Source organism: Neopsephotus bourkii, unplaced genomic scaffold (genome assembly GCF_033783945.1).
Source record: "Neopsephotus bourkii isolate Nb327-2 ecotype Australia unplaced genomic scaffold, CSIRO-AGI_Nbou_v1 NB_1615, whole genome shotgun sequence".
NCBI classification, from domain to species: Eukaryota; Metazoa; Chordata; class Aves; order Psittaciformes; family Psittacidae; genus Neopsephotus; species Neopsephotus bourkii.
The window spans coordinates 3,451,584-3,464,227 of NW_026902090.1; the positions used below are offsets into that span (position 1 = coordinate 3,451,584).

Here is a 12,644-nt window from a genome sequence, read left to right on the forward strand (position 1 = left end):
TTCCAAAGCTTTATTTCCTTGGCAGGCACAGGACTGGTAACAGGTTGCTTTAGAATATGGGTTGTTTGGCTTGTGTGACAAACCAGAGCTCTGATTTGGAGATTCAGGTCCCTCTTCTGTCTTTATTCTCCCTCTTAGGTCCTGGGTATATTGCAGGCCTGTTGTAGCCTCTTGTTGCATGGAGGAATCCTCAGCCCTAAGTTAGTTTCCCATGGTAGGGCATCTTAGGGGCCTGCTCTTTCAGTTGACATGAAGGCAGGCATCCCATCAGTCCCTTGAATTCACAGATTTGAATGAAGGAGGAGAAACCATGTTGTGTTCCTTCTCTTAGGCAGACAGTACAACACCTGCTCATGTTTCCTGTTTTGCTTTCTAGGAGGCTGCTCTGTATCTGAGAGAGGCTTTTTACAGGCTATTGTGATATAGATTATGTTCATTCTTTATTACTAATGTGGCTGTAGTCTGAAATGGTTAAATGCCAGTTGGAGGCAGAGCTTGAATCCCATGGTGAATGTCCGTAGACTGGCTTCTATAGTCATTTAGTTATCTGGCAGAATCCAAACAGCTCTCACCCCATGGTGCTTAGGGCTGCTCATTGGAGGGGATGGTGTGCAAACTTGAATGCCTCGTAAAGAAGGGATAACCTGAATCTTGGACTTAAGAATTCTCTATCCCCATTCTGTTGTGTACCACTGAAGCTGCTGCTAGTGTCTTACATAGGCGAGTATGCTGTTAGCATACCTGTTTCTCTGGATTCCATAGGAAGAACAGAAATTGGTTTTGTGCCCTTAGATGAAGGAGGATGTTGCATCTGGATGGCTTAATGTGGTGGAAATGCACAGAGAAATCTTTTCTAGTCCAGTTTCTGGAAATACTTGGTGAGCCAAATTTCATGGAAATCTACTTGATAAGGCCCTTCAAAGGAGACAGCATCAGGGATCCAGGGCCATTGCTGCTCTGCACAGGAACAAAGGCAGGAATTTGCCCAGAGAGAGTGTGTTTTCATAGCAGCACATGAAAATGATTTTGCTTAACTACTTAATAATACAACACAAAGAACAATAATAAAAAAGCTATGCAGCTATGGCATCAGGAGCTCAGGCACTGTAGTGATGATGAAACACGCATGTGATGAATACAGAATAAAAATGAAAATAAATATGATTATTAAAATCCAGAATAAAGATAAGTTCAAAGGAATACCGGTAGGAAAAGGAGCTGCTGGGGCAAAATTTGACCTTACCACAACTGAGCCATTAAGTTTCAAAGTACGTTTGGGCATCTGCAGATAAGAACTGCTGCATAAACATAGGTTCAAGGTCAGGACATTGCAGTCAATTGGACAGACCACGTTTTTATTACCTTAATATATAAGATAATCAGATCATTTTCATCTTTGTTGAATCTATAATAATGTAAAAATATGTTAATTAGCTAGTTAGCGCTCAAACTGTTGCTTCTGACCTTTTGTCTTTGGAGAGCCCTGAGTCATGCTTGCCTCTTACCTCCAGCACTTTCCAGTCCTTTGTGTCCTGCTCAGCCTGACTGACCTAAGTGGCCTGTGCTAGCTACTCATACATTCTAAATTCTAATATAAGTGATATTTTTACCTTATTTTTTGTGATGCTTCTCATAATTCACTTTCCTTACTATTTAATGATATTTATAAATACTCTGCCTACGCATATTTAAAGAATTATGATTAAATCATGGGTTTCTACTAATGATGTTACAGTCATTCAAGGTCAGGTATTAAATGTGGAGGAAAATTTAAGTATTGAGCTTAAGTACCTGCCAAACAGTAACAGAACAATTTGTGCATTTTGATCTTTTTCCCTCTGTGCCTACACTTGTCAGATGGCAAGCTGCAACAATCCTTATTTCCCTGGGCTGTTTTGAGGAAGGGAAATAAACTGAAGTCTAAAGGTACTTGAATGTTTTATAATAGAGGTCCAGTGGCAGGAGTGGAAGGTCTTTCAACTGGCTATTAAAAGCAGATGCAAGGGTTTGTCTCTCAAAAGGTACATCCTTTTCTTCCATGGTAACATCCATGAAACTCCAAACTTTTGGACTATTTCCCCTAGAGGGAGGAGGATGTTTTCCCAGAGTAATATGGTTCAAATTTGAACAATAGTGTCTCAGAATAATATTGCCATCACAAATTAATCTCCCTGCAGGTGGGTGAGCTGGCATCAAAATTGGAAATACTTGAAAGGTTCCAATACCCTTTGCCACTCTGAGTGCCAGGGCAGTGACCAGGCTGCTCTGCTCCCATGGTAGCTTCTCCAGCCCCCATCTCCTGCTGTCATGTTGGAGACAAAGCTCCTTGTTTCAGGGAGCACAACAAATGTGTTTCTGTGACATGGCACCTAATTCCCCGGTGCTGTTCTCCTAAGGTAGCAGTGAGGCATTTTCTCATGAAGAAGTAAATCTTTGGGTCCTAGACATGAGGCTGGAAAGAACTTCAACAGATTATCCAGTCCATCTCCTGTCCTTGGGGAGGTGGGGAATCTCTTGCCCATGCTTTGTTCCACAACAATTATTTGAGTTGCTAATTGGAATCTGAGGAAGATCAGTAATGTTTATATATGTATATGTACGTGTGTAGAGGATGAAAGAGAAAGAGAATTGAGAGTTCCTGAATAGAGCCTGAAGTCTGAAAAGCAAGAACAGTAAGTGGCTTGAATTTTCTTGAAAAATCAACTCTATGGGAACTTCTTTCTCTCTTCGTTTCAGAAATGATGTTGGAGAGAAACTCTTCATCAGGGACTGCAGCAACAGCACAAGGGGTAATGGGTTCAAACTATAAAAGAGGAAGTTCAGGTTAGATATAAGGAAGAAGTTATTTACTGTGAGGATGGTGAGGCACTGGCACAGGTTGCCCAGAAGAGGTAAATTCTCCATCCTGGGCGGTGTTCAGCACCAGGTTGGACAAAGCCTTGGGTGGCATGGTCTAGTGTGAGGTGTTCCTGCCCATGACAGGGGGTTGGAACTGGATGACCTTACGGTCCTTTCCAACCAAACCATTCTAGGATTCTATGAAATGGCTTAGGCACAATTTTGTCCACATAGTTACATTTCCTTTATGGATCCAGTCAGTCTTGCCTTCAGTCCTCAAGGAAACCGCTCACCTAATGGCTGTAGTATCTTCCCTTCTGTCAGCCCTCTACCCCGCTTTTTTCTTGAGAACAGTCCTGTGAAGGAAGTGTACCTACACTTAATTTCAAGTCATTCCTTATTTTTTGGGTCCCCATGTCTGAAGCTTTAGATAGTGCTTCAGAAGATATGTGACTCCACAGAGTTAAATGGCTGTACAAAATCTGCTGCTTCACAGATTATATCAGGAGGTAATTGGAACAAGAATGAAGCCAGCAAAGTAACCGGGGGCCTTTGTTCATTTTCTTCTCAACTTACGTGAAGATGAGCAACAGGAACTTTAAAATGAAGACAGAGAAGGGGGAAAAAAAGGTAAAGTTCCCAAGGCTTTGATGGAGGCATTTTAGCAAAGGGGAAGAATTGGGAGATATGATGCAGCCTGGGTTGCTGGATCAATAAAAATAAATTATGAGTTCTTTGCTATCACCTCTTATAAAGTATGATAGGGGATGCTTAAATCATATCGCTGCCTGCCAGGAGAGATTGTATTTATATTTAACTGAGTTACACAGAGATAAAGCTCAGGCTTCTGTTATTTTAGACAATCTAGATGTCTTTTCTGGTGAGAAAGTGTGCTCATGTGCAGCAAGGCCATTCTGAAAAGCTGGGAAAGATTCTCTGGAGCACAACTGCCTAATCAGGGAGACGGGTCAGATAACCTTGGGGGTCTCTTCTGTCTCTGACTAGTGCTACTTGTAAGCTGCTGATGGTTTTGGTGTGTCCACCCTCCCCTCCAGTGTATTCTAAGGGTCTGGAATTCTGCCTAAATGTCTCCTGTGTTTTACTGCTGTCCTCAAAAAGGTGACTAACTCACCATGCCTTCCCCAAACACTCTCTTCTGATGGTGTGTGGCTAATGATTCTAAAAATGCTTAGCTTTTATGGAGTGATTCCCCTCCAAAGAGGACAAAGGTTTAATGATCTGACCTGGTAGCTGTGTTTAGGGTTCCATTGCAGCCTCTGGAGCAGAGAGTCCAGCTGTTCTTTAAGGGCTGATAACCATGGTGGGGGCCTTCCTTTTATTTCCTTAGAAAGGAGGTGTTAAGAATGTGGTTTGTGTGTGTGTGTGCTCTAAAGGTAAGCATGTAGTATATCTGCTGAAACTGATGTAGGATTTACCAATGTTTGTTTGTTGGGGTTTTGGCAGGTTTTTTGCATTTCCTTGGAAAAGATGTACATGGGGGAGATTGTTCAAATTTAATGTCTAGTGGAGATAGAAGAGCAATGTAGCTGACCTGCAGGTGCTATACAGCTAGTGGCTATGAATACCCCTTGTCTGGGTGATAACTGAAATCTGGTTTAGGAGGAGGAGAATGTGACTTCTTTTGCCATGTTATTGTGAAACATCCTAGTCGGATTCCTCTGAGTCCTGGAGGCATTAGTCATTGCTTTGGTGGTGGTGTTGCTCAGCTGCATTCACAATCATGGCATGGACTTCTATGTGCAAGGCACCTCTGAACATATCCTAAATTATAGTCCTGTCACCAAAATGTTTAAAACCAAAACCATGAGAAACTCTGTTGGGTTCAATTCAAAATCCTTTCTAGTTTATGTGAGCCCAGAAAGGTGAATTCATGACACTGGAAAAGGTGTCTGTCTCAGTGTTGGTACCAAGAGGTGATTTTTCTCTGAGAGGCTGGGCTTGCCCTTGAATTACAAAGCAGGGAACCAATGTACAAAAATCCTGCCATGCTCCTGCTGGTGCTCATGTGCGAGGAGGGAACTGGGGTTTCCAGAGCTGGCTCTTTCTTCAAAGCCCTGCAGTGGTTTTGGTTTTTAACCCCCTCAAATTCTGTACATTCACTGCAAGCCCTCTAAATGGGAATTTCAAACTGCTGCCTGTATCCTGGGGATTCTTTTATGAAGATAATGTGATCTGTCCCCAGCATCCCAGGGGAATCCATAGGAGGACTTCTTAGTTCTCTAGCTCCTGCTGCCTGATTTACATGGAAAGGGAGGAGGAGAAGGGACAGAATGAACATACCCTGGCAGTTTTTGTGCTAGAAAATGAAAAGCTACACAAGCAAAGAAGGATAAAAGGCGAATATATTTCTTTTAGTTACTGGTTCTTGTTTTGAGGATGAATTTGACAGTCTCAGCTGTTCAGAGATCACAAGTTCACTGGAACATGTTTTGCTTTTGTGTGTGATCTTGGGACTTGTCTCTTTCAATTTCAGAGGGTTCTTTTGTCTGTGCTGCCTGAAGCCACCCACAGACCTACATCTCTCTAGAGATTAAAAAAAAAAAGAGAGAAAGAATAAAAAAAGAGAAAGTATTTTGCTGCTGCTTAAGTTGGCATCACTTTAGTCTTGTAAAACTGTTGCTCTGATTTCCAGGGGCAGGGTTTGGCCTGTGTTTGTTGTTGGTACATCTATTGTTTTCTTCTCATGTCTTAGGATGTGCTATTCCTCAACTGCTAGTATTTGGAGATATCTTTTCTTCAGCTGCACTCACCAGGCAGGGGAAAAGAAGGTAGATTGGTGTTTAAGGTGTAAGTGTTCCTTTTTTTTACTAATTGTTCTTACTGTGGGTGAACTTGAATTGGTGCTTTATCTTCCTGGTGATGCCTCTTAGCTTAAATTAACTAAATGTGTTGAAGTGGATTATTTCAGCTACGTTAAATTCCTGGATGAAGACTCTTTTTCATGATAAAGTGGTCTTTAATTTGACTTTTCTGATGTATTTGCAAAGTGAATTGAACCAAACTCTTAGAAGTTGATTTGGATTCTTTTTCCATGTAAAGAATCACTTAATCTCTCTCTGCCTCTGGTTCCTTTCAGTAAGACAAAGATGGCATTACTTGTCTTGTTTGACAGTGGTCATGCTTGCAGAATCTATAAACACCTGTGGAATTTAAGTTCCTTAACTGCAGGTTTTGTAGTAATGCTATATGGCTCTCACAGCTGGAGATGGCACTCTTGGGTATTGGCAACTGCACTCATCTCCAGGGTAAACAAGGATGGTGATGTGTAGTGTGGTCACACACGTGTGTTTTTGAGGGCGCATTTGTGTGAAGAGATTTTTTGTGGGACCAAGGTTATGTAGTAATCAGTTTTGAGAACCACTCCGCCTTGGTCTGGGAAAATACTTTTACTGCCATGGAGTTAATTTTCTTCAGAGCAGCCCATGGCATGCTGTGTTTTTAATTTTTGGCTAAACCGGTGTTGGTAATGCACCGGTATGTTAGGTACAGCTGAACAGTGCTTCACAGTGTCAGGATTTCTGTTTCTCGCTCTGCCTGCCCTAGTAGTAGCATGAGGGCAGTCAAGAAATTTGGGAAGGGGACAGCAGACCTGGAGAGGTATTCTGTCCCAAATAGCCCCATCAGTAATAACAGCTGTCTTCCTAAAATAGTCATTGTTCAGAGGCTGGCTTTGCATTGTTCTGCTGTGGGAGGGAGGCAGTCAGGGACTGTCTTTGTTTCTTTGTTTGTGCCTTCACTTATTAAACTGTCTCTGTCTGGAATTACAAGCTTTTCTCACTTTTGCTCTTCTGGTTCTCTCCTCCATCCCATCCCCCCCGGGGTGGGGAGAGGGTGTCTTGGTGGATGCTTAGTTACTGCACCACCACCAAAAAACCCCAAACTGAAACAAGCCAACCTCAAAAGAAAGAAACAGCTAAGGACCTCCATAGAGCAGTGCTGCTGGCTTTTAGGTCCCAGAGCATTTTAAGCCAATTTACCTTCAGTGATTTACAGATACTAGTTCCCAGTAGGCTGTGGTTGTTCACATTTGAAATTTACTTGTTGGGTACCGTTGCTCTCGTATGGATTGGGGAAAGGCAGATGAAAATTGCAGCCAAGCATCCTGTGGCTGACGTGCTTGGGAAGAAAAGGTTGCACATCATGGGGATAGATCTTGTAGGCAGGAAATGGAAACCCCAGCATGCCATAGGAAGTGAGCAAAGAGCTCACATTTTTCACATGTACACCTGTCAGTGATCTCTCTGTTGTGCTGTGTATGCTCTGCCTAGTGCTCATCCCTTTGCCTATCATTAATTAGCCTTGGTAAACGTGTGTATGTGGCTACTGATGAGTTGTGTTAATCTCTGTGCTAATATAGCAGGATCATTTAGAGAGGAGATGAATCGCAACAAGTGGATCAGTGCTGACCTTTCAGGTGTCCACCTGAAATGATCACCTACTCTCTCTGGCTGCTGTGCTCTTATCTCTCCTGTCTCTAATAAGAGCATTGACTGAAACAGGAGCATTGTCTGCCTTTGATGTAGCATTGTTTGGTTGTTCTGAAGTTCATTGTCAACCTGTTGAAGGAAGTGCAATGCCTTTACACTCTAATCTGTGGGAAACAGTTATATATTCCACTGTGGGGTATATGTAAAATACTTTGACAGTTTAAAATTCACAGGATCTGGAGGAGGGTTTAATGAACTAAAGTAATTTTCTTTTATAATAAAATTTTATAGAAATAAAATTTTGTTATGCCACCAAATACTCTGAAGAGCTTTCGAGCACTTCTGTGATTTATGAATGTGGAGATTCCTAATAATTGTCTGAACAATAGGGATCCCTTCAGGGATGTGTTTTCGAGATGGAATGACTCCTGGGCTACCATTCCTGGTTACATTTTTTTCTGCTTTCACGCCAGTCAGGTTGTGTCAAGACTCGAGGCTGCTGGATTGGGCCATCTTGGAGACTTACTGGCCTGATTTTAGAGAATGAGTCCATCGTACTAAATCTGATTTTAGTGGTTCAGTATACTATACAACATGATGAAGGTATTTATCAACGCCAGAGACTCTCAACCTGTAATGTAGTATAAGCCATTGAAGATAGATAATTTACAGGGTTTGGCATTTTTGTCATGCAAACCTTGCAGCAGGGTATTCAGCAGTTTTGTTTCTGCAGAGCAAAAACATACAGGCTGTGGAGTTGCATGTGTGTAAAATAAAGTGCATAAGGAAATTCTTTTAGGACTGGAATATCACTTGTTTCCAAAGAAAATATATTTTCCTGATTATCCTTTCTCCATTTCCCCTTCTGTCTAGAAAACCCAAACAGTTTATTAAATTATTCAGGTCATTTAGTTTTGTGTAAGCTCAGCTTGAAATTGCGTTTTCCAGAGGGGTTGTATTGCCTTAAGGGAGTTGTAATTCAGCCTGGCCTATTTCCTCTCTCCATGCTGCAGGCTGGTTTTCCCTTTCTCCGTTCTCAACCAGCCAAGCTGCTTGGTGCCCCAGGGATACCTGTGCGGGGGTGTCCTGGGAAGCAGAGTCTGGCCCATAGGATATGGGAGAATTTCATATCTGAGATGTATTCCCTGAAGTGAACAGTATGACTCTGGAGAAAAGTACAGTTCAGCATTGAGCTGACTTGAAATTAATTTGGGGGAGATTGGTTTGATAAACAGAAACAGTTTAATTTGGCACTATAAGGGTGTTTTATTTACTTGATTAAAGAATGCCTAGGTGTAAGTTTTTTGCTGTTTCTGAATCAATATCTCTTGGAACTTTTTTAGTTTTATTTATTTTTCCCAGAGTAAAATGCTTTCATCTTAAGTTGAAGAATGGGCGTTTTCCCTCAGTTTAGGGAAAGAAAACATTTTCTTTTGTTTTGAAATAGTGCATTAAATGGGAAATCTCCAATTTTTAATTGAATTCAGCTTTTAAAATGAAAACCATCAAGATTTTCATGCAGAATTATCCTGGCACAGAAAAGCCATGGTTATTTGTTAGCACTGATGAAAAAAATGCTAAGCTTCTTCAATTGCAAAGTAGAAATTGGAAACAAATGCCTTGGCTTGAGCCATGAGGTGTGTAGATATTCTTTTTCTCTCCTGTCAGAACTCAATTCGGAAAATATGTCCTATTTTCCTTACATTTTGTTTCCTTCTTTTTCAACTAAAGCATTCAAATAACAATGTCTTAGAAATTCTGGTACTTGCCCACATCTGCCCCCAATATCCCTGCTTCTAGTTTCTATTTAACATGGTTCTGGCAAAGTGATGTGGAGGCCTCAAATAGCCTCTTGAAACACTTTAAAGATTCCTCCTGTTATGCTATGTCAAAAGCATCCCATGAAAACAACTGGGGAACCAGGTGTGCCTCTAAGGCTTTGTGTCTTAACCACAAGTGATACGTCCATAGTAGTTAAATTTGCTCTGTGGTCTCACTATGAAGTGCTGTGGGGGAATGTGTTTTCCTGGCTTTTCTAGGGAAGGTTCAGGCTCTCCAGTCCTCTCTGGTTTTGAAACTCTCAAACTAATGCAGGAGTTGCTTTTATTGAATCTGAAGTGTCTTGTCTCAGAAACAAGTGGAGGCTACACAGGGTTATGGTGCAGGAGTGTTGCCTGACCTGGGCCTCTTTGGTTGCTGTAGGTGACTGTAATGTGTATTATCACTGCCTACAGTAACTCCTGCCATTTCCTAGGGCCTTTTGTGAGATCTGACTGCAAAGGGATGCTTGGGCTTTTGTTTTCCCTGCATTAACAGCAGCAGAGCTGGACTTTTGTTAGCTGTCCTGGGCAAAAATCCAGAAAAGCCGTACTAAACAAAGTGCTTTTACTTTGGTTTTATACCCACGCACTGAGTAGGATTCAACCTACTCCTGTAAAGCTGCTGTTATCCTGTTTTTTTCAGGGTTTGTGATAGAGAAGTGACATCTTCAAAGATATAGGGCATAGGAGATCTGGGAAGAGGCACACAAAAGAGCTGAGAGAGTATGGATGCTGCCTTTAGTTGTAGTCGCAACTTCAGGTGGTATTACTCTGTTGAAATTTGACCAGGACAAAGAGATTTTAATACATATAAGGCTGGATCCAGGATCCACTGAACTCAGCAGAAACCATCCTGCTGTCTTCAGTGTGTTTAGGCTCTGAAACTGGAAAGCTAACTTTGTGAAACCCCACCGTAGTCCTGAGCACTAAGAAGGGTGTCATTTCTGGCTGGGCAGGGCTTGTGCTGTGGTGCAAGCAAGAGACTCTGGAGAGGGGTCCTGTCTGAGCCCCTGTGGAAATATAGGGAACATCCTAAAAACGTTGCTGTCATCAGGTTTTAGCTGGGAGCAGGCACTGCCCCAGTTGGGACACATCCCAGTCGATGTAAAGGGAGGGAGCGTACAAACCTGGGTTGCTGCAACTTGCTGCTGGCTCTTCCCCCTTTGTATAGCAAGGAGCAGGCAGGGTTTTAGTTGTGATAAAAAAGATATTGTTCTTATTTCCTCACTGCACAGCATCGGTTTAGGCTGACATGGGCTTGCATATGCTAGCTCACATCTGCCTGGCAGGTTTCTTTTCACACCCTGCTGGAAACAGCTTGGCTTTTATCTTCCTCCTAAAGGTCTCTGCATGGGGAAATAAAGGGACAAAATGCAACTGGGGACAGGGACAGGAAAAGTGCATCCAGTAGAGAGAGAAATGCTCAGAGCATCTATTCTAAAAACATTAAATTGGCACTGACTGCATAGTCACGTACCAAGGTCCCTCACAATTGGAACAGGTCTTTTCCTGGTATTATGCTGACAGTAACCGACTACTACAGCCATTGTGATATTGATTAATCCTTTGGCATTTTTCTGCAAAGATTTAAACTCACCCAGCAGCCTTTCAGCTGGGAAACCCAAATGAAAGGTGTAGCAGGTCCCACTGCTGTGGGGGCAGGAGGAGGGAAGGAAATGTGGCTTCTGTAGTACAAAAGATCCTTCTTGTATAGGAAAACATTAATGAACTCAACCCTTTGGGTCACTTCTCTCATTTGTACCAATCTTTTAGCCATACTGTGAAGTATCTGTTAACAAAACAACCCCCACCCCTCAAAGCGTTTACTAAAAATGTCCCTAGATGCTTTTACATCCCAAGCAGATGCAAGAGAAACTAGCCTGTTTTTTAGTCCTGCAAGGGGAAAACTAAGCTGAAATGTTAAAATGATGCAAAACTAAAATGAAGAGATGTCCCAAAGCATTTCTGAGGCTGGTCCTGTAGAATCTGAGGGAATGAACTGTGTAATATTAGTTATCCTAAAAAAGCAAGGAACAGATGCTCAAATGCTCTTAACTTCTACTGTAGAATCAAAGGTTCTTTCTTGCCATCCTGTCTGAGCCTGGGAGCTTGCACAGAGGCTCACAGGTTATGTGAATGCATAGCCGGCCTTCTGGGCATTGGGCAATGTAGGTGGTATATAGAATTACATTTACCTGTGAAATCTGAGGTCAGAGTACCAAGGATATCGGAGAGATATTACATTCCCCTGTGGTCCCACATGTGCTGCTTAAGTCCCCTCTCCTCTTACCTCAGCTTTGCAAGTTTATGACTCGAGAGTGTTTATAGCTTGTCAGAAAGTTAGTCAGTGGGCCCTGAAGGCTCTAACTTACCTTGAGCACTAAAGATATAGTTGAAGCTTTGCCTTGCTTAGTATCTAAGCTGAATATCATCCTCTGTGTCCCTCTATTTTGCCACTGCATAAGGGTGATAGCATGTGAATAATCCCATGCTGTTGGAGTCAGTGACAGCAGGTAGAGAACAACAAAGATCATTCTGGACAAAATGGAGTCTTTTGCTGGATGGGAATCTTCATAAACAAACTTGCCAGTTCTTTCCATGGAGAATCACCAGTTTCTGGTAGAACAGGAAAAAAAGGCTGCCATTTCTGATTGGGCTGTTGAGTTAAAAGGGCACATCTGATAACGTCCCTGACCTTGGATAACACCATAGTTGTAGAGAAGGCAGCTCACAGTGTTTGATTAATTCCTGTTGGCATGTTTTATTTCAAATGCAAAACATTTTTGAGATTAAAATAAGTGTTACTGGTTGCATGATGCATTAAGATAATGATTTTCTTTTTTAAAAAGAACTTACTTGATCCTATAATACTCTAATGGATAAATGCTAAGCTCTCCTTTGAGACAGATGCCTTGTGTTTTGTTACACAGTCTAAAGGAAAACTTTTTTTCTCTCTCTTTTCCCTTTCTCTTCCTTCCTCCCTCCCTTTCCCTTCCCTAGGTGATTCTCATTCTGACAAAGCTCTTCGACTTCAACTTGGGGAGTGTTACAGAGAGTTCACTGTGGAGGTAAGTGGATTGTAGAAATCACAGCAATGGGCATGGAGAGGTTGCACTGTACCTCCTGTAAAGTGGGAATCTGGGCAAGAGAGGATAGCTGAGCTGATCAGGGGAGGAGGTGGGGAGGATTCTGAAATAACAGGGCTTGCTTTTTGGAAAAGGGACACGTGATTAAGAATATGTTGGTTTGATGAAGTGAAGACTGCAAAAAAGAGGGTTTCTTGATGTAAGGACACTTCCCTGGCACAGAGAGAAACTTTCGTTCTCATCTTTGAGTGTCCTTAGACAACTCTCTTAATTCCTCAGAGTCTCTATGAGACAGTGAGAACAGCCTCTATAGGTTCTACATGCTTGCTAGCACAAGATCCGAGTTGATATGCAATACAACGCATGATATAATCTTAGCCGATCTTCACATTCATCAGCCCTGTGAGCTGAGATGTTTTTCTTGGCAGTGAATCTGTGTTGCCTTGGGCTGT

General features: G+C 42.1%; 1 protein-coding gene across 1 annotated transcript in view; it reads left to right on the plus strand.

Moving 5' to 3' along the window:
- The window catches only part of SORCS3 (sortilin related VPS10 domain containing receptor 3), a 302,919-nt gene that overhangs the window by 79,826 nt on the left and 210,449 nt on the right, over positions 1-12,644 (plus strand). Inside the window, exon 2 of the mRNA XM_061372631.1 lies at positions 12,107-12,174. Within this exon, the coding sequence (XP_061228615.1) occupies positions 12,107-12,174 (68 nt within the window). The remainder of the gene's footprint in view (positions 1-12,106; positions 12,175-12,644) is intronic.